General features: G+C 41.7%; 1 protein-coding gene across 4 annotated transcripts in view; it reads left to right on the top strand.

The window, feature by feature from the left end:
* Positions 1-21,410, top strand: part of JARID2 (jumonji and AT-rich interaction domain containing 2) — a 224,868-nt gene that overhangs the window by 151,072 nt on the left and 52,386 nt on the right. For all 4 annotated transcript variants that reach the window (XM_030041831.2, XM_030041833.2, XM_030041832.1 and 1 more), the window contains one exon: positions 7,297-7,466. In XM_030041831.2, the coding sequence (XP_029897691.1) occupies positions 7,297-7,466 (170 nt within the window). The remainder of the gene's footprint in view (positions 1-7,296; positions 7,467-21,410) is intronic.

The following is a 21,410-nucleotide window of genomic DNA, read 5'->3' as shown; positions in this document are numbered from 1 at the left end:
CTTCACTTCGTGGGTATAAGTATCTCTGCTAAACTGCTTGAAGTGAGGCAGTTTTGGACACTACAAATACCATCTTGTGATCAGTGAGCATGGTCAGGAAAAATAGGTGATTCCAGAATTAGTGATAATTTGAGCAGTTTTTAGCAAACAAGTTTAAGCTGCCAGCTGTACTTTGAACTAGTCATTAAGCATATGGGTTAGCTCAATTATGGTTCATTAAATGGCATTCCCAAGCACCTTTCCATTGTTTGCAGGAGAGGAGGTTCTCAGAAACCAACTGTTTCCCATTTAAAAGAAACACAAACAAAAAAACCTAAAGGAAAATGTGCATCCATTCATCGTGGCTAAAGTTTTAGAGCAAACAGAGTTATGTATGGAAATGTGCCCTGTTAGGCTCAACAGTCAAGGCTGGAATGGAGATGGGCTTAGTATTTTACCTTGATTTGTTCACTTGAGAATTTAAGGCTGGTTTAAAATCGTGTTATTAATTTAGGCCCAATTTTAAATTTTTGGACCACAGAAGGTGAAAAAGAGTGAGTGAATGAAGGGCTCAGTAAAAATAACTTCTGAAAATTGTTGCATTCAACCTTACTGGAATGTTTGTTTTACTGAAAATTAACCCAGATTCTTCTAATCAGATGACAGGATTAAGAATTACTTAGTAATGCCAGTCTGGGTTGTGTCTTGGATTACATGATCTTGCAAAACATTTTGAAGGAGTCACATCTTAGAGTGACCACATGCTTTGTACTGGTTACCTGCACTTGGTGTCTGCATGGATGGGAGTGACCAGGTCTCTTGCCCTCTAGTTCCTTCCTGGTACAAACAGATACAGAGACACAGATGATGATTGAATCTCGGTTTCCACTACTGCAAACTTGCTGGTAGCAGTAACCGAGCTTGCATGTTGTTGAAATGGGCAACAGATACCACTGATACAGGCAGAAAATACTATCCCAGAAGCTTAGGGGGATGCAGGAGAGGAAATGCAGTTCAAAGGACTCCTTCGTATGCCTGCTTTCTGCTCTTGGTGTGTGATGCTGGTTATTCACCTGACGTCGTAACTTGGGACACAGTGGTTGCAGCAGTCTATGAACACATACAGATAGTCACGCTGCCTAGTACTACCAGAGCTAACACTTGAACTCAAGTGTGATCCAGGAAGAACCAACAAGATCTCCCTGTATTCTGAGGACAGTTTTCACACACACACACCCACACCCACACCCATTTTTTTCACTTCTCCAAGTAATGTTTACCCTCACAGTTGGGGGCGGGGGAAATTGTTTCCTTTAAGTTTTGGCAGTGTTGATGTAGACAGCTTGTTGGTTTGAATTCTGGAGCCCTGTTCTCATGATCTGGTGGTCCTCTGGAAGGTTACTGTTTGGAGTGAATGTCTTGGGCTTGTTCTCAGGAGTGAAAGGGTGAAATACAGCTTAGCCATGCTTCCCTCTGGTGCATGCGATGGTGATAAGGATTTCCCATTTATCCTGTGAAGAATGATACCTCCAGCACCAAGTTTTGCATGCTATCCTTGGGCTTGCCTAGAAGTGCCTGTCACGTGGTTGATTTTCTTTGAGCTGGAAATTACACACTTGATAATCATCTGATCTGCAGCAGACACCTGGCTATTAAAGCCTAAATTACCTTTTATTTTTTTATGAGGGCAGAACATATCTACAGCCTATCACTTAGAGTTACGTTTACCTTAATAAATGAAGCTGCACACACAAATGAATCTTTGCAAACAGGCATGTTGTGCGCTAGACCGAGTGTCATGTTGTACAGTGCAATTAAACAAAACATGTAAGTTGCGTATCGGCTCTGATGAGAACAAAAGATGGTACGCTTCGAACCTGATCTAGATTGGGGTAAGGACAAGTAAAACTCAGAGATAACTCTTTTGCCAAGCCAGCAAAGTGTCATAGTAAGGAAATAAATGACCCAGGTACACAGCAGAGGGGAAACTATAATGATACTAGCACAGAGTGGACAGCGCAAAAGCAAAAATCGGTGAGGCAGAGTGCCTGTCTGTGCCACAGCTCTCCCTGTAATGGGTGCTAGTCGCTGATGGAAGGACAGCTGTAATGTTTTACTGCGACTGTGTGTAGCTGTATGAGACAGGTTGAGACAGCAATATGGGAAGGGTCCCACAGAACTTAGCTCAGCTGTATCCATGCGAGGGCAAACCCCTGGATGGAAAAAAGTAAATACACGGTGCACTGAATTTCTGCTGCCCAGATTGAGAGGCATAACACTGAAAGACATCTGGGAACTGCAAAGCCTAACTGAGCAGTAACAAGAAACCCGAACTCTCCCCATTTAAAGATGTGTTTTGACAGAGGATGGTTCCTCAACAGCTAGCCTTAGATCAGGCAGTAAGCAAGTCTGTATTCCTGGCTCATCGCCCCTAGTTAGTAGTAGTGATTTTAATGTGATAAATATCTCCAAATACTCACATTGCAGTTTCTCAGGAGAGGTGACACAAGCAAAGTAACCAAATACTGACGCTGCTTTTAGGAAGACAGAGGTGTAGATTGCTTCGCTTTAGCTTGCAGGCTGCTTGCTAGTGGTTCAGAAAGTGAAAAATACACTGCACTGAAAAGGAAAACGGGAATTAATAACGAAATGGTGACACTCAGTCAGCTACCTAAGCTATGGTTCCTGTAGGGTTTGGAAATCCAACTTCAGTGGTGCCATTATAAGGAAGGACAAACATCAGGCAACAGAAAAGCAGGAAATAGTGAAGGCAAAAGCAAAGTTCAAGGAGTAAGTGAAAGGTTGTGAGACCAAACAGCAAGCAATATTGTACTACATAACAAGCAGGAAGTTTTGTGAAAACCTGCAGATTGCTGGAGATTAGAGAACGTTTGAAAAAGATAGTTTGTTTTGCAAATCTCTTCCCAGTTGAGATGCTTACGTATGAGGACAGTCTCTTAACCCCAGAATTTATTATAAATAGTATGAATGCATACATATTATCAATTCAATTGTGCATGTTGTTCTTTGTGTATGTTTTATAGTACTTATGCTTTGCTTTCACTTAGGAGTTACGGAGTGATAAACTGAAAATAGTCAGATTTTTGTACCGATGTACAACTAAATCTTGCATACTGATAATTTAATACTTGGTTTGTAGCTAACACAGCATGCGCTCTTACCTAGAGTATTAATGTTTACTAAATTTAACACAGACTGGTATTACTAGCTGGAGCTTTGCTTTGCTTTGCAAAGACTGCCTTTGTGTAGTAGGTGTTTTCTTCCTAAACATGTCCTTTTCTACAAGCTTAAAAGAATGGTGCTAGGATATTCTATTTTAAAAGACATTTCTGAAGTATTTTTAGCTAAGAAATTTTGATTCTAAAAAATGCAATTTGCTTAAAATATTCAACTAAAAATAAATTCCAGTCTGGAAAAGCTTCAGAAAGTGTATTTTGCTTTGGAGAGAAATGTTTTCCAGCCTAGTCTGAGTTTGTACACTCGGGATAATTTTGTTGTGGAGTTTTAGTCTCTGGCTGTAATTTGCTGTCTCGGACCTAAACAGTTGGTTGAGTAGAAGAAAAGCGTACCAAAAGGAGGTGAGGCTTCCTCAGGCTGAGGCTTTTTTGAACTTTGTGTCATAGTTAGGTGGTGAAGTCTCTCGAAATCAGTAGAATGAAAATAACATTCTGTTGAGAGAAGGGGAATTACTATTTATTTTTAAATAGTCCGGATATTTCTGGCTGCATGTGGGGTGTTTGCATGATGTTTAGATGTGGTGGTGTTTTGAGTTCTTCCCTCACCCTTTTCCTTCTTGCAAAGTTTTGTCTGTTTGCATATTTGCAAGTCTTACATAGCATATACCCTTTCAATGAGGACAGAGTGAGTAATTTATTTTGAGGACGCAAACAGGATTTTTGTTGTTCTTTTTGCCACTCATGCCAATCTGCCTCCTGTTGCCAAATGCACGCTAAATAGGTCATTCCAGCAGAAATCATTGCACTAACAAGCAAAGAGCAAAGCCAGACTGGTGGTGTTACATGTTTATCACACACAAAACGTCTTTCTAAGCACTTTTATCACTTCCTTACCTATTCTGCCTTGCTCAGAAGTGGTGCGTGAGTGAGTACAACGGGCTGCTATGCTTGATCTGATGTAACCATAGTGGAGGGGGGTACCTCCTTTTTTGGCAGCAGCTTCACACTTGTATTGGATTAAGTGTAACGTGAAACCGTACCCGAAATAATTGGTTTTATGCTTCTAGAGGTTTTCATGGGGACGTATGAGGTTATTAAGATGCATACACTCCTTCACAAGGAAACAGTTTTAAGTTGTTGCCCATGTTTTGAAATGTATATGTTTTTCCTTCGCTGACCCACCATTGAAACTGGTCATTTTTACACAAATCTGGAACGAAAGCTGCTTAAAAGGTTGGCTTTTGTTTCCGAACCTCGGTGCCTCATCCTGGTGTGTTGTAGCTACAGAATACCTTGTTTCTTGCTCGTGGCTTGCTCTGTACACCCTCAGGCACATAAGTAGAAGCCCATGGAGCACATGCCTATCCATGCAAAGAACAGTAGTTGTTGCAGAAACCTAAAGGGTGCTGCAGTCACAAAAGCGTGCCTTTGTTTACTAGTGTTCATAAACTGAATTGGTGATGTCTACGCCCTGTAACTGCTCAGGGTTTTAATAAAAAATTGGTATTTCATAAGGAGCAGGCCTGTTTTTGTGGCACTGGTGAGCTCAAACCAAGCAGGAGGAAGTACAGCAAACATCAACAGAGGCGTCTGAGGAGAAGCATCTCAGACACATCTGACCATATAGCAACAAGTCTCCACAGCCTCCCCAGGAAGCGGCAAACGTTCACGGTCATAGCCTGAAGCTGGGTGGAGGGAAGGTCTGGCATTTTTTCACTGTCCTCACTGAAATGAAGGGCCCTCGCGGGACCATGGTGGGTAGTGAAGAGCTGGTGATGCTGCCAGGCCGTACGCCCTGTGGGAAGTGGGCAAGCAAAACGAGCAGGGAATTGTTTGTACTGGGGAAGGATGGCTAGAGGAGAGTGTATTTGCAAAGACAGACTGAACCAAAAGTACTTCCAACTCACTAATTCATTTCATGTCTATGCCAAACTTACAAGTCATTCCCTAATCCTCTTTCAATGCTTTAGGGACCGATAATAGGGACGCTGCAAACAGCCCTGGCAGATCTTTGCTGCAAAGGGTTAATTTTGAACCACGAAACAGGCTTAACCTTTACTTTTAGGGGTAGTGGTGGTTGTGGAGTCCTCCTCGCTGCTCGTCTTTTATCAAGTGAGATTTGAGCAGGTAGTTTCAGAGATGTGGTGAGTGGATAGTGTATGTTTTTAACAGCCAAGCTGAGGAAGCACATTGATGGGGAAGAATCGCTGTGCAGATGAGAGCAGCAGGCAGAGTTGCTTGCAAACCTTTGCAGTCTGGTTTTTGGCAAGAGACCATAAGTTTTGTGCAGAACAGAAGCCAACACAAAGCGTTTTTCTCTGGCCACATGTGTGGTTTTGGTGAGAGAAATGTAGTTGGTTGAAATTAAAATCCCATTCATCCTGCGCGGGAGTCCTCCGTCTGCTTGAAGGAATAGAGCTTTGCAAGGCAATCTGAGTAATTTTGGGGATATACAGGCAGATCTGTAAAAGACCTTCATTCTGGAAAGATAATTGTTCATAGATACGAGGAAATCAATGTGTTCAATCAGTTCAGAAATTATAAACACCATGCTGTATTTGCCATTAAGAAGATGAAAACAAGCAGTAAGTATGGCTTGTGCTTTTTGTTGTTTGGGGAGTTGGGAGTTGGATAGTGAGGACATGGACAATTTTATACGGAGTTTAGGGATAAAACTGCTGATGCTACTTTTGTTCTCTGTTGTCATTAGGGGATGTGTATATATGTATACAAACACTGCTGGGATTTTCTTCTTTTTTTTCCTTCTATTTTAGCCACAAAACTGTGGAAGTTTAAAATACAGTAACAAACCTCCTCTTACTCAACTATTTAAGTTTAATATCCATGAAAAAGAGGTTTGCCAATTACGTGTTTCATCCATGCTGAAGGATAACTGTGCTTTCTGTAAGTCATAACAGTGAAGCCTGCTGCAGAGTGACAAGACCTGGCTTTTCCTTCAGTGTTATTTGATATGTGTTTCAGTTTGACATTATGTAAATACTCTGCTATTAGGGAGGAAAATGACATAAAATTGCATCCTTTCTCAATGAGGTTTTAAGTTCTTTCAGTAGCTTCTCTTCTTTTTGAAGCTGTAATAAAGATCATAATTAGAATCCCAGTTGCTTAAGTGAGAAATTAGCATGTTCTTAAATGCTGAGCTGAGTCAGGTTCCCAGCAAGACCCCCTCTGGGTATCTGTCCTGCCCCAAAGTGCTTTCCCTAATACCAATTTGCGTTCTAGACATGTTAAAGAAAATCATATTCATTGCCACCTAGCAGTTAATCAGAGCCTTCAGATAGGCTTGAAGTAATTTGCAGCCTGACTGCCAAAACCACCTGCATCCATTCATTTCCTACAGCTGTACCCAGGGATGCTCTAAAACTTACCAGAGAGTGTCAGTCCATCACCCAGTACCAGGACTGAGACAAATTCACTCCATGCATGTCCTTTGTTCTTACGAATTTGTCACAAATAGTACTTAACCCCACCCCGGACCTCCTTGCTTACTGTCTTCTAGGCTGTGGCCAAGGGAACAAAAATCTGATGGCTTTTACCTGATATTTTCTGTGTCAAAAGTATCTTTCCCTAAAGGTTTTGTTTTTGTAGAACTGGGTACTAACATAGATACCTTATCTATTAATATATATTTTACCATGTAAATAAGATTCTAGCAGATTGGAATAAATTAAAACCTTAATGGGGCTAAAATAAACCTCATTTGTAAATTAATTAAAAACAAGAAACAAAGAACACTAATACTTGAAAATGTCTGCATTTTCATGGTGCAAAATACAGATTTAATTTCCAAATAAGTGAATGGTAAACTGTTACTGTATGATGTGCAAGAAAATACTTGGAACATATGAAATAGTAGTAACAGATTTTATAGTCAAGATGTTCCCTTTCTGGTTTTCCAAATTGTCAGAAAAGATACCAAAGGGTAAAGCAAATAAAATACTTTCTTCACAATTGACATAGGTAGGGATATGATGTTGGTGGGAGATGGATTCAGATCTCTCTTTCTTTTTTTTTTTATTTTTTAAACAGTGAATTTTTATGTTCTGATGTCTCTCCTGCAAGTTCTGCCTAATGTGTTTCTGATATGCTCTTGTTTCCACAGGCCAAGGCTGCAAGCACAAAGGAAGTTTGCTCAGTCCCAGCCAAACAGTCCCAGCACAACTCCAATAAAGATAGTGGAGCCGTTGTTACCCCCTCCCGCCACTCAGATTTCTGACCTCTCCAAAAGGAAGCCCAAGACAGAAGATTTTCTCACTTTCCTCTGTCTTCGAGGTAGGAGTCTCGCAGCAGCCTAGGGGGACATTCATTCAAAGAACGAGCTGTAGCACCGCACACCGACTAGCAAGCAGGCAAATGTACTAGTGCTACACCTGAATATATTGTGTGCGTTTCAACTCTCAGCAATTTGACTGTATCTGCAGCAGGAGCATTTGAGTTCATGGTTGTAAAGACCATAAAATGAGGCCAGTGATAGTGCAAAAGGAAATTTCTTTCATGCTTAGCACTCTGTTATCCTGAATGGGTTTTTGTCTAGCTCTCCTAAGTCCTCCCCAGCCTTCTTTGTTTTGTCTGTCTATAAACTGAAGAAGTGCTTAACTTGCCTGAGTACTTGTTCCTGCAAGAGGAGAAATCTGGTTGGAAATTCCCCTTCTCTACCTATTCATTGTCCTTTATCATTCACTCTGAGTGAGGCTTTTCATCTGACAGTGGGTGGAGGGGATGCCGTTGTTCTTAGCTGCCCCAAGAGCTGGATTGTTCCCATGGTGATAACTAAACCAGGTATGTTCCTCCACGCTGCAACCCAAATGCAGATGAGGCATCTGAAGTTGTGCAGCAAGATACTTGAATTATCTCACAGTAGCAGGTGCCTGAGCCTGGCTGGAGCTGTGTGGTGTGTATCTGCAAGCCTTCACGTCGGACTTGGGGACCTTAGCGTGAGGTACACCTCACTGTCCCGAGTAAGCTAAAGAAGGAGACCTTACCCGAGTGGTCATTTTTCTTGGGACTTTCCATGGCTCTGTGTCCCAAGTCATGTACTGAAGATAGCATCTTTCAGTTTAATCTCCCAGTTTTTGTATTGGCTTTTGTGGTATGTTTCTCTTTTGGCAGGCGCCACCCCACCCCGTCCCCTTAGCGAGTCACTGCTCCATCCTTGGATGTGCTGGAACAATGCCTCTTGCTGTTGTTTTGTCCCATTACCTGCTGAAAGGGTGTGCATTTGTTACAGATAGGGCTTGTCTGCGAAAGTCTTACCTAGTGGATTGAATCCTTCAAAGCGCGTGTTTGAGTTCCCCTTTCCAGTTCTAAGGTCTCTGTTGCATCTGCGAGCGGCACTGGTCAACACCACCCGTAGATTCCCACTGAGGTTTTCTCACCTTAATGCAGCATGGTTTGATTTCTTTTTTCTTCTCTTCTATGAGATTTTAGGCTAGTGGTAGCTTTAGACTGGTTGCTAATATATCTGTCTTGACTCTGGTCCAATATGGAGCCTCCATCCTGTTGGGACTTCTGGTAAAGCGGGTGGGCGGAGGGGATGGAGGGGGCTGGTTTGCTAGCTTTTGTGTTTGTTTAAAGGATTGCGAGAAGCAGAATCTAATGGAGTTTAAAGTGGCATCACAGTCCTCTGAAATTTAATCTGTGGAAATGTATTTCTAATTTAGTCTGCTGTGAGGTTGATCAGTCTGTTGGCAGCATGTCACTGCTGTGATCTGGGCCAACTGCCACAGTTGTTGGTGGGAAAATTCAGATGGTGGGGGTGTGTGTGTGTATGTGTGTGAGCACACATGGCTGCATTCACACACTTGTTTCCACTGCTTGCTAACTAAGCATGTGTTATTTATAGATTTGAAGGCACTTGCACTTAAAGAAAGGCAACCTGTGTGGGGATGTGACTTATCTCCATTTTTATTTCTTACCGTCTCTTAGCATTCTGCTTTAACAATGCAAATGGGAAGCACGGGTACTTTTGTCCTATTCCAGTGCTTCATTCAGAAGGTTTTGTGGTGGTTTTTTTTTTTTTATTATTTTTTATTTTTTTATTTTAATCAGTGGCTGTTCAGCTCTTGCACCTGTAATTTTCTTCTTTGTTATTCATCTGTAGAATAATTGATGTTTTGTACTGTCAATTAAGAACTTGCAATTCATTCCTAATTTCTTCAGTATGCAGGAATACTCATATATTTCACACAACACGTGCGTTCAGACGGCAAGATCCCAATTACAATTATATTAAAAACCACGAGGGAAAATCTGCTCTGAGTGCCACACATGGCATGTTCTTGGTGTGCTTAAACAGGCTGAAGAAAAGCAGAAAGAGGAAGCTGTCAGCTCTCTGTTTCAGCACCTCCACAAGCTTATTGCTCCATCACCACTGTATAAAGCCTGAAAAGAGCCAGTAAAAACAGGGGGGGAAATCTTCTTGGACATCTGCTACCTGGATGTGTTTCTGTGGAGGAGCAGGAGGGTAGCTGTGGCTTGAAGGGAGAGCGAGTGGGGTTGTTGAGATTGCTATTAGCATGGTGCTGGCTTTGGTGTCTGGACTGCTGTGTCCTTTAGGAGGCTGTGGCTGCCTCAGATTGTGCCTGTTCGATCCCTTGGGTGGTTTAGCTCCAGGTGGTGGTCTCTCTTGATGTGCCCGTTGGAAAAAAGGAGGTGGAAGCTGGTTCTTAATATGCTTGCAGGGAGTTCATGTAGCAGCCCGGTGGTACATCCAGCTCCAGAAAGGTCACACAAGTGGCTGTCCAGGGCACTGGCAGGCTTAGTTTGGTGCTGCTCTTCTGGTGGTACCCAGTGAACCTGGAGAGGGAAGAGCCAGCAGCTTACTTAAACCATGCATAGGGAAGACTTGTGATTTTTTTGGAAAGGGTTTATTTTGGTTTTGAACCTCTGTGCTATTATTTATTGAGGTGTTGAGGGATTAAAAATTGCTTGCATGGTGGGACATGTGGATGTTCTGACCTCTGTCCACATATGTCTGTCCAGCCCTGTCTGTTTGCACTTTCATGATGAAATGAGACATAGAATTACACGGAAATAAGAGCACACTCGCAGGGTTGTAAGTTCAGCACTTTGAAAATTGTTTAGTAGTAAGTGTAGTGATGATAAGATCCAGGACAGTAAATCCCCATGTTTGTGTAATTTTTTAAAAATTTTTTAAGTTGGGACTCTCTTAGGTCCTAGTCCTTCAAAATTATTTTATGATATAGTCCCTGCATTCATGATCAAAGCTTTTCTTTGGCAAGGGACTCTTCTCCAGGACTGGTGGGAAAACAGCTCTGTGGTCATGTCTCTGTCCTTGTCCCACCGCACCCAGCAGCGGTGTCAGAAGCACAGTGTAAATTTGTCACACCATGTCAGCATGTACTTTCATTTTCTGTTTTTAAACAGAGAAATTTAAAAATCCCATCACCACTGCAAGTTCACTCTTCAGTACTCTGAAGGGTTTATTTTAAGTGGCAGCAGCTGAACTCTGTGAGTGATGGAGCAGTACTATCATGGACGATGTGGAAGAAAGGCTCTTGATGTGCATAAGGTCCCATACTTAGGAAAAAGAAGTCCCACTTACCTGGCCTTCTGCTATGTGTCAGAAAACCTAATGATTCAAATCACTTTTATTTACCTTTTTTTGTAGCATCTGGTAATTTCAAAGGGAGATAATTTAACCAAGATGACCTGCTTGGTTTCATTATCCAGAATACTAGGGGCTTTAGACATAGTTTTAATTAGTTTGTTTTCTGAACTCTTGATTTGATAATACAATGTACTAATTACTTCTTAAAAGGTAAGCGGAACAGAATGAAAAAGCTGTAACAGTTGATGAATATCTGAGCACCCTGGAATACATCTAACTGACCAGACTTGGCAAGGCTCCCCTGCTTTCTATTATTTTAAATTATTTTTTAAAAAAATTATTTAGTTATTTATTTTATTAAATTATGATCTAGAATTTCCAACACAAGAAGGAAGGGAATAGCACAGATATCTCTGAAGTGTTTGTCTGCAGTGTTCTTATCTTTAAATAGCTCCTTTGAAGGAGCCTGTATGCCCTTTGCCAGAGGCATAATTAGTATCTTTCAGCAGCACGCATAGATACGAGTGTGCCATCTCCTTGCGGTTGTACAACGGCTTTCACTTTTACTGTATTTTCTGCCTCTGATTAAATTTTTCTTAATAGCTTCTGTTACAGTGCATTTAAGTTACCTTTACTCTCTGTAATTATTTACAGGTTAAAAATATTGCGAGTGGAATAATATAGGGCTAAAGGGGGAAGGAGAAACAACTCCCTGTGAGCAATAGATCTTTGGCAAAAGGTGATAACAGGAAGGCTATGATTAGCAGCCTACATTTTAAGAAGTTTTCCCATGATCAATTTTCTAATTAAGCCGGGCCTCTGGGAGTTATGTGCTAGAGAATTTCAGGGATTCCTAAATAAAGATGGTTTAATTGAGATCTCACAAATTTAGTTTTTAGGGCTCTTCTAACTACGGTTTTGCAAAACGCATGACTGTTCATTTTCCTTGAGTACTGCAATGACTTAACAGTCTGATTTATTACAGTTGAGCAAAAACAAAATAGAAAATGTCACTATAGCACATTTGGCCAAACGTCAGTAACTTCTAAATCGTAGTGCCTCAGTCCTCTCACAGTTTGCTCCTAAACAGGCTTTTTCTTTTTTTAAATACCTTGTTTGGGTGGTAGGCTCAGGGGCCTTTGATCCCAGTCTTCTCTCTTGAGTCTTAATAGGAGGGGTTGCCTGTGCCAGTAAGAAACATGCAGAAGTTTTCCATTACAACAGGAGAGCCCCCAAAATCAAAAACTTGGGAGCTCTTAATTTTGGGCATGTTAGAAAACAACTGTTAATTTGCTTAGCTTTTAACAAGCAGAAGGTACACTTGCCTGGTAGTTCAGTATCCATAGGTATGCTGGACTTTGAGAGCTGGTGACTGCATCAGTCACATTCTTGAAGCACCAGCCTTCCCAGGGAGCATGTTGCTGCCGTGGAGACACACTCACCAGATCAGAGTAAGCATGTAATAGCACAACAACTTGATTAGGCTGGAAGGAAAGCAATGAAATGCTGACATTGTGCAAAAATGTGAGCTGTTTTGCAGTCTGGGTTAATTTTTATAATTCCAAAATAGTAATTTGGTTAAACTACTGGAAGAAGACTTTTTATCGATTTTGTTGTTAAATCATTTGGTATTTGAGACTAAGAGTTTAGGATGGATTGAAAACACAAGAATAAACCTCAGGGTGTTGAATCTTAGTTGCACAAACCGTTTAATAAAAACACGTTTGCATTTAGTAACTGTAATCTCACAATTTCAAAGTCCCTTTTTAAAGTTAGGAGTAACATTGAAGTGTAAAATGTGAGATTTCTCCTATGTGCAGCCGTTTAGTCCACCTGTGGAATACGCTGCTCTGGGCTGGTAATGCACTCTCACGGTGGTTTAGGACAAGAGTAATTTAATTAGCGTTGGCAGGGAGAGGTGAATATGCCGGCTCACGGCGAGCAGCACGTGTATGAAGTACACAGAGAGAGCCTGGTGACCAACACCATGGCATTATTCCTTCCCAGGGGATGAGAGTGCGAGATAGAGTAGGCTGTGTGTCGTACTATAGCTGAATCAAAGTTTTTTTTCCCTGCTCTTCCTGTTTTGAGGCCCCTTTCTGATGTTAATGATTCCAATATCTACCTCTGCAAAAAGCCACAGGATGAAGTTAACTCGTTGAAATGGGAGACTAATCTTGTGGTTCAGCCTTTGTATTTGCCACAGACTCACTCTGAGTCCCTCAGCGAACTGCTTAGTTTTTCTGTAAAATGAGAATAAATGTTTAACTCTGTATGCAGGTATTAGCGTAGCTGGACATTGACCATCGATGAGCTACTGGCATAAAATCTAAGTGCTGTGGTGGCAGCAGCAGCACTTCAAAACCTTGCTGCCCACAGTTTTCGGTGCCCAGGTGGGCAATGTAAAGTATTTTGGCAAAGGCAATTCCTGCCTTTCCTCCCAGCCAGAAACCTGCAAGCCTGCTTCTGTAACCTACCATAGGTTCAGTGCTCCCCGAAAGACTTATTTTGTGCTAGGGATGTGGCTCAGGATCTCTTGGGTATGAAACACAGGCTGGTAGCCTTTTGGGAATGGCAGCATGGTGGTTTGGGAGTTGCAGACTTGTCTTGTTCTTGGTGGAGGGGAACACAAAGTCAGGGGTTGAAGTGTATGTGGGAAGGGTTGGTTTTGAGGTTCACTGCCAAATCTAGCCAGGTTAGTGGAGGTAAATTGCTTTGAGCTTGTCAAATATGAATTGTAGGTGTGCAAAGCACTCATTTCTTTTAAGTATTTGGTAGTCTGTTACTCTGGTGTACGTTTTGTTAACTTTGGAAAGTGAACCTTTTTTCCTGCAGATTCACGCATTTCCCTACCCTTACTCCATTTCCCTAGAAAGGGAACAATTTTCTTTGGCTTTTTAGTTCTAGCTCTACTGCTTTGAAGAATGGACTGAGAAGAAAATGGGGTTTATATCACCACACTAGCCGATAAGTTAGCAATAACACTAACCATGTTGTGATTTGTACAACGGCAGAGGAAGGGAGAGTTTGAGCATCAGTGTGTTTGAGCTCTGTTTTATTTCTGTACTTGGGATGGCCTTTTCCTCCCTCTCGCTCAGGCACCGGGGAGCTCCCTCTGGGACTGTTCCTGCAGGTGGAGTCAGACAAGTGAGATACAATTGCTCTTTCCTATAGAGTTTATGCAGTTCGTTCTCTTTTAGCCTTGCGCTGTAAAATGACCATAAAGCGCGGGCTTAAATTACATTTATTCGCACTTCAGGGACTTGGCGCTGTCCTGCCAAAACGTAATAAGTAGGACATATAATAAATGAGAAGCAGGCTCTAAATTTTAAGCATTGAGATGCCGGTACATTGGGAGCATTTGGGAGGCAAGGTTTTTCCACCTGTGTATAGCCCCAAAATGGGGCTGTGTGTCAGAGGAGAAGCCAAAGCTCTGGACACAGCTCACTGTAGGGCTTGGCATGCCGCGTGTTAATTGGGACAGGCTTAAGTCCCGCATACCTTGACCTGCCTTGTGCTTAAATCATTCTGATGTCTTAAATTGTTTTAAGATTTGTCCAAAACACATCTGGGTTATGTTTAATTGTTAGGAGGAAAAAAAAGAGAGGGGCTAAAGGGGGAGTTGGTGTAAATTAATTCATGGAGAAGAATCCTCCAATTTTGCAGAAACCACAGCCCAAATTACAGAGAAGGCTCTTGGATTGAGATGATTTTTGTTGTGGTTGTAACATACCAGGGTTTGAATCCTGTCCAGATGAAAACATTTGGTTTGTACTTCAGTAAATATTGCAGAAACACTGCCAGCTAATTCTGAAGAGTAATGAAATAGTGCTTTTGGCAAAGCGCATGCACTTTCCGTACTTCTGATTCCACTCTTCAGATCCAAATTCAGAGGTTTTTTAGTATGTTTAGCTAGTCCAAGACAAAAGTTAATGTAATTTAATGAGAAACAAAACATACCGTAATTTAGGAGGGAAAATTACACATTTGTCAAATAAAAAAAATTTAATAACCTCATTAGTCAAATAAAATGGCTGAAAAGGAGTATCGTTTATTCTATTAATCAGGCACTTGCTGCTGAGGTCAACGCATTTGTATGCACGGGTTGCATAAGCATCAATTCTGCCTACTGTTAGTAGCAAGCCTGAATTTTGCACAGGCAAAGGGTAACATCTTTCCGAGAAAACTGCTAAAAGCAGCACCGTGACTTAAAAAAACGTATTTAACTTTGTACTTATTGTTGTATAAGCATCAAGTTGTTATAACAGAGGACATAAAATATATTTGTCATCCTTCCATATGCATTAGGCAACACTTTGTGTATAGTTGTGGTAATTGTTTTTCCTATATAGTTAGGTTTTCCTTTGTGTTGCTCTCACAATAGGAGAGAAGACAAAAATACTCGAGAGAATTTCAATAATGAAACTGCAGATACTGACAGAAAAAGTTGCCAAACATACTTCAAACCTCATTTATTTAAAGAGCTGAGTATCCTCCCTTTTTGTAATAATTCAGAGCTCATTGTAACTGTGATGAGTGAATTTAAAAAAGACAACTCACCGTTAATGATTTTCTCAAAATTTGCTACGCACAGTGGTATCTGATCACAGGAGCAGTAACTCCTGCTCTGATACTGGCGAGGAGAGGGTACCTGGGGTTCTATTAGCTGTCTGAGCTTTCTGCGTGGCTTGCGATCCCTTAGTCAGCCACGGCAATTTGTTAGGCTTTCAAAATCGCACGACGAGGGCCAGCTTTGGCGACTTGGCCTTCCTGCAGTGATTTGGAGGAGCGAGAGAGGGCTGGGAAGTTCTCTCCAGGTTGCTGCCTGGCCTTGGCCATAGCTTTTCTACTCTCAACTGAGTTAACAGCAACTTGTTAAGCGGGAAAAGGTGAGTGGCACATGTCCAGACCAGGGCCGCAGGTCGACAGCACTATCAGACAGATACTCCTGTTAAAGCTGCTCAGTACAAAGTGTCCTTCTGGCTTTACTGTATTTGTTACTATTTAATGTCAGTAATTCTTTCAGTATCTTCCTTCTCCCGTTGCTCCTGCTGCCTCTGTCCATCTGCTAACTTATCCCTTGCCGCTCGCCTCTTTCTCCAGCCCCAGCACTTCTGAGCCCCTGCCACCTTCTGCTCTGCTGCTGCTGCACGCCCTTTCTTTCAGGTTGCTTACTTTGCCATGGCTTCTCCTTCCTTCCCAACGTCTTGCGTTTGCCTTGTCCGGTTCTTTGGTGATGGCACATGCTTTTATGCAAATATTGATGCAAAACAAATCAACTGCCTTGGGGGTGGGGAGTGTTTAGGCAGTGTGTGCGCAGACATCATCAGGACAGAATGCAAAACGTGCAGCTCCTACACGAGATTGGACGCATACTGTGTTTCATGTTTTGTTTAATAACATAAAGTGATATATTAAGCTACGCATTCAATAAGAAAAAGCGTGCATAGAAATTTTCCAAATCTTTACTTGAGAGCTTGTAACATTACATTACAGTTACAGTATTTATTAATGGACTTTAATTTCCTTAGTCTGGGATTTTAATCTGAATCAGTTCCCTGATCTGATTCACCACATGGCCCCACAAAAAAAATTATACTGCCACAGTTGAGGTGGTGGCACAGGAATAAGAACAAGAAGCCAGATGGAGGTAGATGCTCTGTAGACCATTTTTGACGCCAAGAAAAATGTCCATGCAGCCACAGACAGTCTAGATGGTTCCTTGTGTGAAATGTGTTCTAAATAAGTGGTGGGCAGTCAAATTTTATTTTCTAGATTACCATCAGATTTGCTGAGTGAGCGGGTTTTTCGGGTACCTGCTGATCGGTTGTGCGGCAGGGTGGGTTTCTCAATGTCGAGGGCTGCTCATGCGCTTTCCCCAGGCGCTGGAGGGCTGCTCCCCTGCTCTCCCCCTTCATCCGCTGCAGTGCCTGTGGTAGCAGCTGCCTGCACAACTTTGGGGCTCCCGGCACAGAAGGAGACTTGTAAAATTCAATACAGCCACAGGCTCTCGTAACTCTCTTGCAGATTTTTCTGCTGTTTTCTTGGGGATCAGAAGCAAGGAAGGGGGGAATTACATACCTAGAGTGCTGAGACCTGGCATGCACCACCTCCCAGGCACAGATGTTGCCCTCTATCTGGAGCATTGCAGCTCTTCTCTTTTGCTGTTGGTTATTAATTAAATTCTGATGTCGCTCTTTAGATTGCTCTGGGTAGGCTTTGAGAATCACGCCTTGGTGCTGGGGACGGCAAGAGGAAGAGGAGGCATGATTGCTCATCTTTACTCTCGCTGGCTGACTCACAAAATATGTGCAAGAATGAACTGGCATAGTTGCCCCGTGGGTTTCTATTGCAGAGTGCATCCAGGCAAAGACAAAAATGTGCAGAATGGTGTGTTATAAATTAAAAAAATCAAGTGAGTGCCTACAGCTGTATGTTCTGTGAACGTGTGTGTATGTACGCATCTGGTGAACCTGCAGTTTTCCCTGTTCTCGTGCCATTTTGGAGGGTTTTTATCATGTTGCTGTCACGCATCATTTTCATGATAAATATCTGTTATACATGGAGAAACTGGAGAGCAACAACTTTCAACGAAGTCTGTCTGTAAGGAGACCCACGATGTTCTTAAATTGAGATGAAGACAGGCCAGATTTATGAGGAAGGGCAATATATTTTGTTAGACCAACTGATACAGCTGGAAAAAACAAACCAGCTCGTGAGTGCACATTCTTCTCCACATCTCCAATGGTCTTAGACATTCATGGCTACAATAACACTACTTAGTATTGTTTATGTAAGTTAGGGGCTTTGAGTAACAAACAGGGTCCCCTGGTAGAGGTAGGCTATGGCATCATATACACGTCCCTGTCTGGTCTCGGAGACAATGAGGGATATTTAGGACAGGAATCTTTATTATAATAAAGAAGGTGAATGATCGCCTAGCTTCCACTCTTAACGGTGCAGCTTCGCTCATATGAGCTTCGTTAGTTCTTCAGTCATGAGAAGTCTTGAGTTTTATTTTCCTAAGATCAGATCTGAGGGGTTCTCTTAGCTCTTTGCCTAGTGTAAACCACCAGTACATGTCATCCGCTCACACTTACACATGTTCAGTGTTGCCTAATCAACATAATTGTCATTCTTTTAGCTTGAATGAAATTACAGTGTACTTACAGGCTTGTCTTTCCTTCAGTTTGCTCATAAAGGGAATTTGCAGTATCTTGAGCTTGAGCAGCCTGTTTCAGTATTTTAAACTAGTGTTTTCTCAGCCTTTTGGACATGTTTAGCTACACAGACTTAAAGTGAAAGCGGCTTTAACCAGCTCAACCCATAGGTGTGAACAATTTCTCAGTATTTGAAGCTATTCCAGAACTGAAATCTTATTATAAAAGACGATGATAAAAATAGTTCTAACATAAAAAGTAAGCAAGAAAACTCAAAGCTTTTAGATTTCTTTCAGCATCTTCCATCCATAACAATGCTTAAATAGAACAAAAACACATGAGTCCAGCCTTTTTTTTCTTTCTTTCTGTTTTGCAAGTCAACTTTAATAAATATATAGGAAAAGCTGGAGGGGAGGAGGCGACCCAAACTGAACGCCAGCTTTTCTCCAAGGTCTCATATTGCAGAGCACTTAGATCAGTAAAGTGAGGACTAGCACTGTGTCCTGTCTTATTGGACGTTGCTAGTCTAATTTATCTGGAAATGTACTTCCCAAACAGTCCCAGCTGTCCCAGGAATGCAGTTTAACCATTTTTGTTCATAGTTCTTGATTAGAAAGAATTAAAAAATGTCATTATGACTGAAGATTTATGCACTGAGATTACGACGATTGAATACCAGGAGTTAGGTGAAGTTTGTATCTGTTCTTGCACTTGGGTTGGACCCTCCCACCTTTCTAAGCAGAAGGACACAATACTATATTTTATTCTGTGCTTAAAAAAAAAAAAGATTGCTATTGTAATAACAACCTTCGTGTCGCAGATGATAAATCTTTTGCCAGTTGCTGTTGAAAGCAGCTGACAAAAAAGCTCAGGGATGTGGAACTCCAGGGAAGACGAGGCTTAGCGAATAGACGCTATATCTGGTCTCCTATTTTAGTGTCTCAGAAGGATAACATTTCTGACTACTTCTCTAATTATAATAGAGAGATTTCAGTCTGTGTTTGAATCTAATTTTGAGGCTTCCTAACAGTAAGTTTCTTTTACTGCCATCATTTGTCAATGCATTAATGCACTGATGGTGCCAGACTTCGGATCCTGATTAGAACTGATGCACAGTACAGACTTGCAGAGCTAATAACTTCTGAATCCATACTGCAGACTTGGGTACCTAGATGGAAGAAAAAAGGCAATTTATTTTTCAGGCAGCACTGTCCTGGAGTAACTATTTTGGAGTCTTGTAGTTAGTTGCTGTTGAGACTTAGAGCTGCCCTCCAAGCAGAAGAATTAATGTGCCTCTCAGCACCTCTTACCTACTATGGTTGATTGCTTAGAGTGTGCCAAAAAGTTCTGGGCTTGCATAAAAATGGAAAGGTTTTTGTTTCTGTATGTTGCTACAGCTCCCAGGTCTTGAAATATGTCAGCAGTTTTAATTTGATCATTAGTCTATATAAATATGAAAGTTGTGGCATGCAAAAGTCTTTCCCCCTAGGATAACCATATGTGCCCATACCTTCATGTCTAGGTTGGATAGATTAGTATGTGTGTTATTTCAGGGGGGAAGAGTCGTCATGCCCTAGGTGCTGCTGCAGTGTTTCTCCCAGCTGTCCCAGGGCTACCACTGATGCACAGCACGGGGTGCTGGTGGGGAGTTTCTCTCTGCTTCTCCCCAAGGCAGCCACAGTCACAAAGGGGCTGTTATAGAGACGAAGAGCAAAGGTCTTTACAGGGGGGGGGCTAAGCCCCACAGAGCCGCTCGCTCACTCCCCGCCGGTGAGATGGGGGAGAGAATTGGAAAGGTAAAAGTGCAAAAACTCATGGATTGAGAGAAAGACAGTTTAATAGGTAATGCAAAAGCTGCACACGCAAGCAAAGCAAAAGAATTAATTCGCTACTTCCCATTGGCAGGCAGGTGTTCAGCCATCTCCAGGAAATCAGGGCTTCGTCACGCGTAAAGGTTAGTCTGGAAGACAAACGGTGTAACTCCGAAAGCACCCCTCCTTCCTCCTTCATTCCCCCAGCTTTTATTGCTGAGCACAATGTCATATGGTCTGGGATATCCCTTTGGCCAGTTTGGGTCAGCTGTCCTGGCTGTGTCCCCTCCCAACTTCTTGTGCAGTCCTGGCCTGCTCGCTGGTGGGACAGCATGAGAAACAGAAGGGGGAAAAAAAAAAAAAAAAAGCCTTGATGCTGTACAAGCACTGCTCAGCTATAGCTAAAATGTCCCTGTGTTATCAACATTGTTTTGGTCACAAATCTAAAACATAGCACCATACAAACTACTATGAAGAAAATTAACTCCATCCCAACCAAAACCAGTACACTTAAAAAAGGATGATTCATTACAGAAACAGCCTATCCCAGTTTTTGTGCTGTATTTAGGTATCCGTTCATTAAAATGTAATTTCTGTAGTTAAGAGTATTTTGTACAAACCTGCTGGGAGCAGAAAATACACAACCCAAAAATAAGCTTTAGTTAGTTGTTGGCAATGGCAACACCACCAGCTCAAAACGAAACAAAACACAGAATTACTGTTCTGAAGAGCTTGAAGACAGAACTGTTTCCTAAGGAAGCCACTACCTTGTGTTGTTGGTCTGTAGCCCAGATATCTGTGTCCCTTGTTTTATTTAGCTACAGGGAAATAATTGGAAGTGATGAGTTCCCATTCTCCGCTTCTATTGACTTTCTATTTTTTCCCTCTCTTCACCAAAAAAAATCTTTTTGTGAATAAGTAGAAGGCTCTTAGGGCACCTGTCCCTCCAGGAGATAGACAGAAGACTCATTTTGAAGCAGAAACTAATATCAGGCATAAGGGAAGGCATTCATTAGTTGTCAGCATTTGTACATTTAAAAACACTTATTAGATTGCTACAGTCATGTTGTGTCCTGATGCAGTGCAGCGAAACCTATACACTGTTGCATGACACACGTAAAAGAAATTTTGTGCAAGAGTTACCTTTAAATTACAATCCTGTATTGTTGTTAAGCTTGTGAATCCTCACTTCTCTCTCACTGAATTCCAGGTTGTATCTTACCCTCACACAAACAAGGCAGGTTAGGCGGAGCATCGGGAGAAGTAAGCAAGAGATGAGAAGCAACATCCTCAATAGGAGCACATGGAGGATCAGGAGACCTTTGCTCTTTTCTCTCCTTTGCCAGGGACCTGCTAGGCAAATTTAAGCATCTCAAGGTCTCTATTTTTCCCTTTGTTTAAAACCGAAGCAGAATACTGCAAAGCACTGTGAAGTTTAAATACTAATATTTTATTGTAATAATAACCTAAAAATATTACCGGGGTGCACATTGGTTTGTAAATGCTCTTTTTTTCTTCTGTTTGGAAAAGCTGTAAGCTTCTAGTTTTGTGCGTTAAGACTTCAGTAAGGCACTTAAGCATGCATTTGAAATTAAGCATGTGCATTAGTCCTTTTCTGAATAGACAAAACTATTAATTAGGGCTTGTAGCAAGAATGTTTGATTGTCTAAAGTAT

The sequence above is a fragment of the Aquila chrysaetos genome, chromosome 18 (genome assembly GCF_900496995.4).
Source record: "Aquila chrysaetos chrysaetos chromosome 18, bAquChr1.4, whole genome shotgun sequence".
Lineage (NCBI taxonomy): Eukaryota > Metazoa > Chordata > Aves > Accipitriformes > Accipitridae > Aquila > Aquila chrysaetos.
Note: the sequence above shows the minus strand (reverse complement) of the source record. Positions and strands in the feature narration are given on the sequence as shown.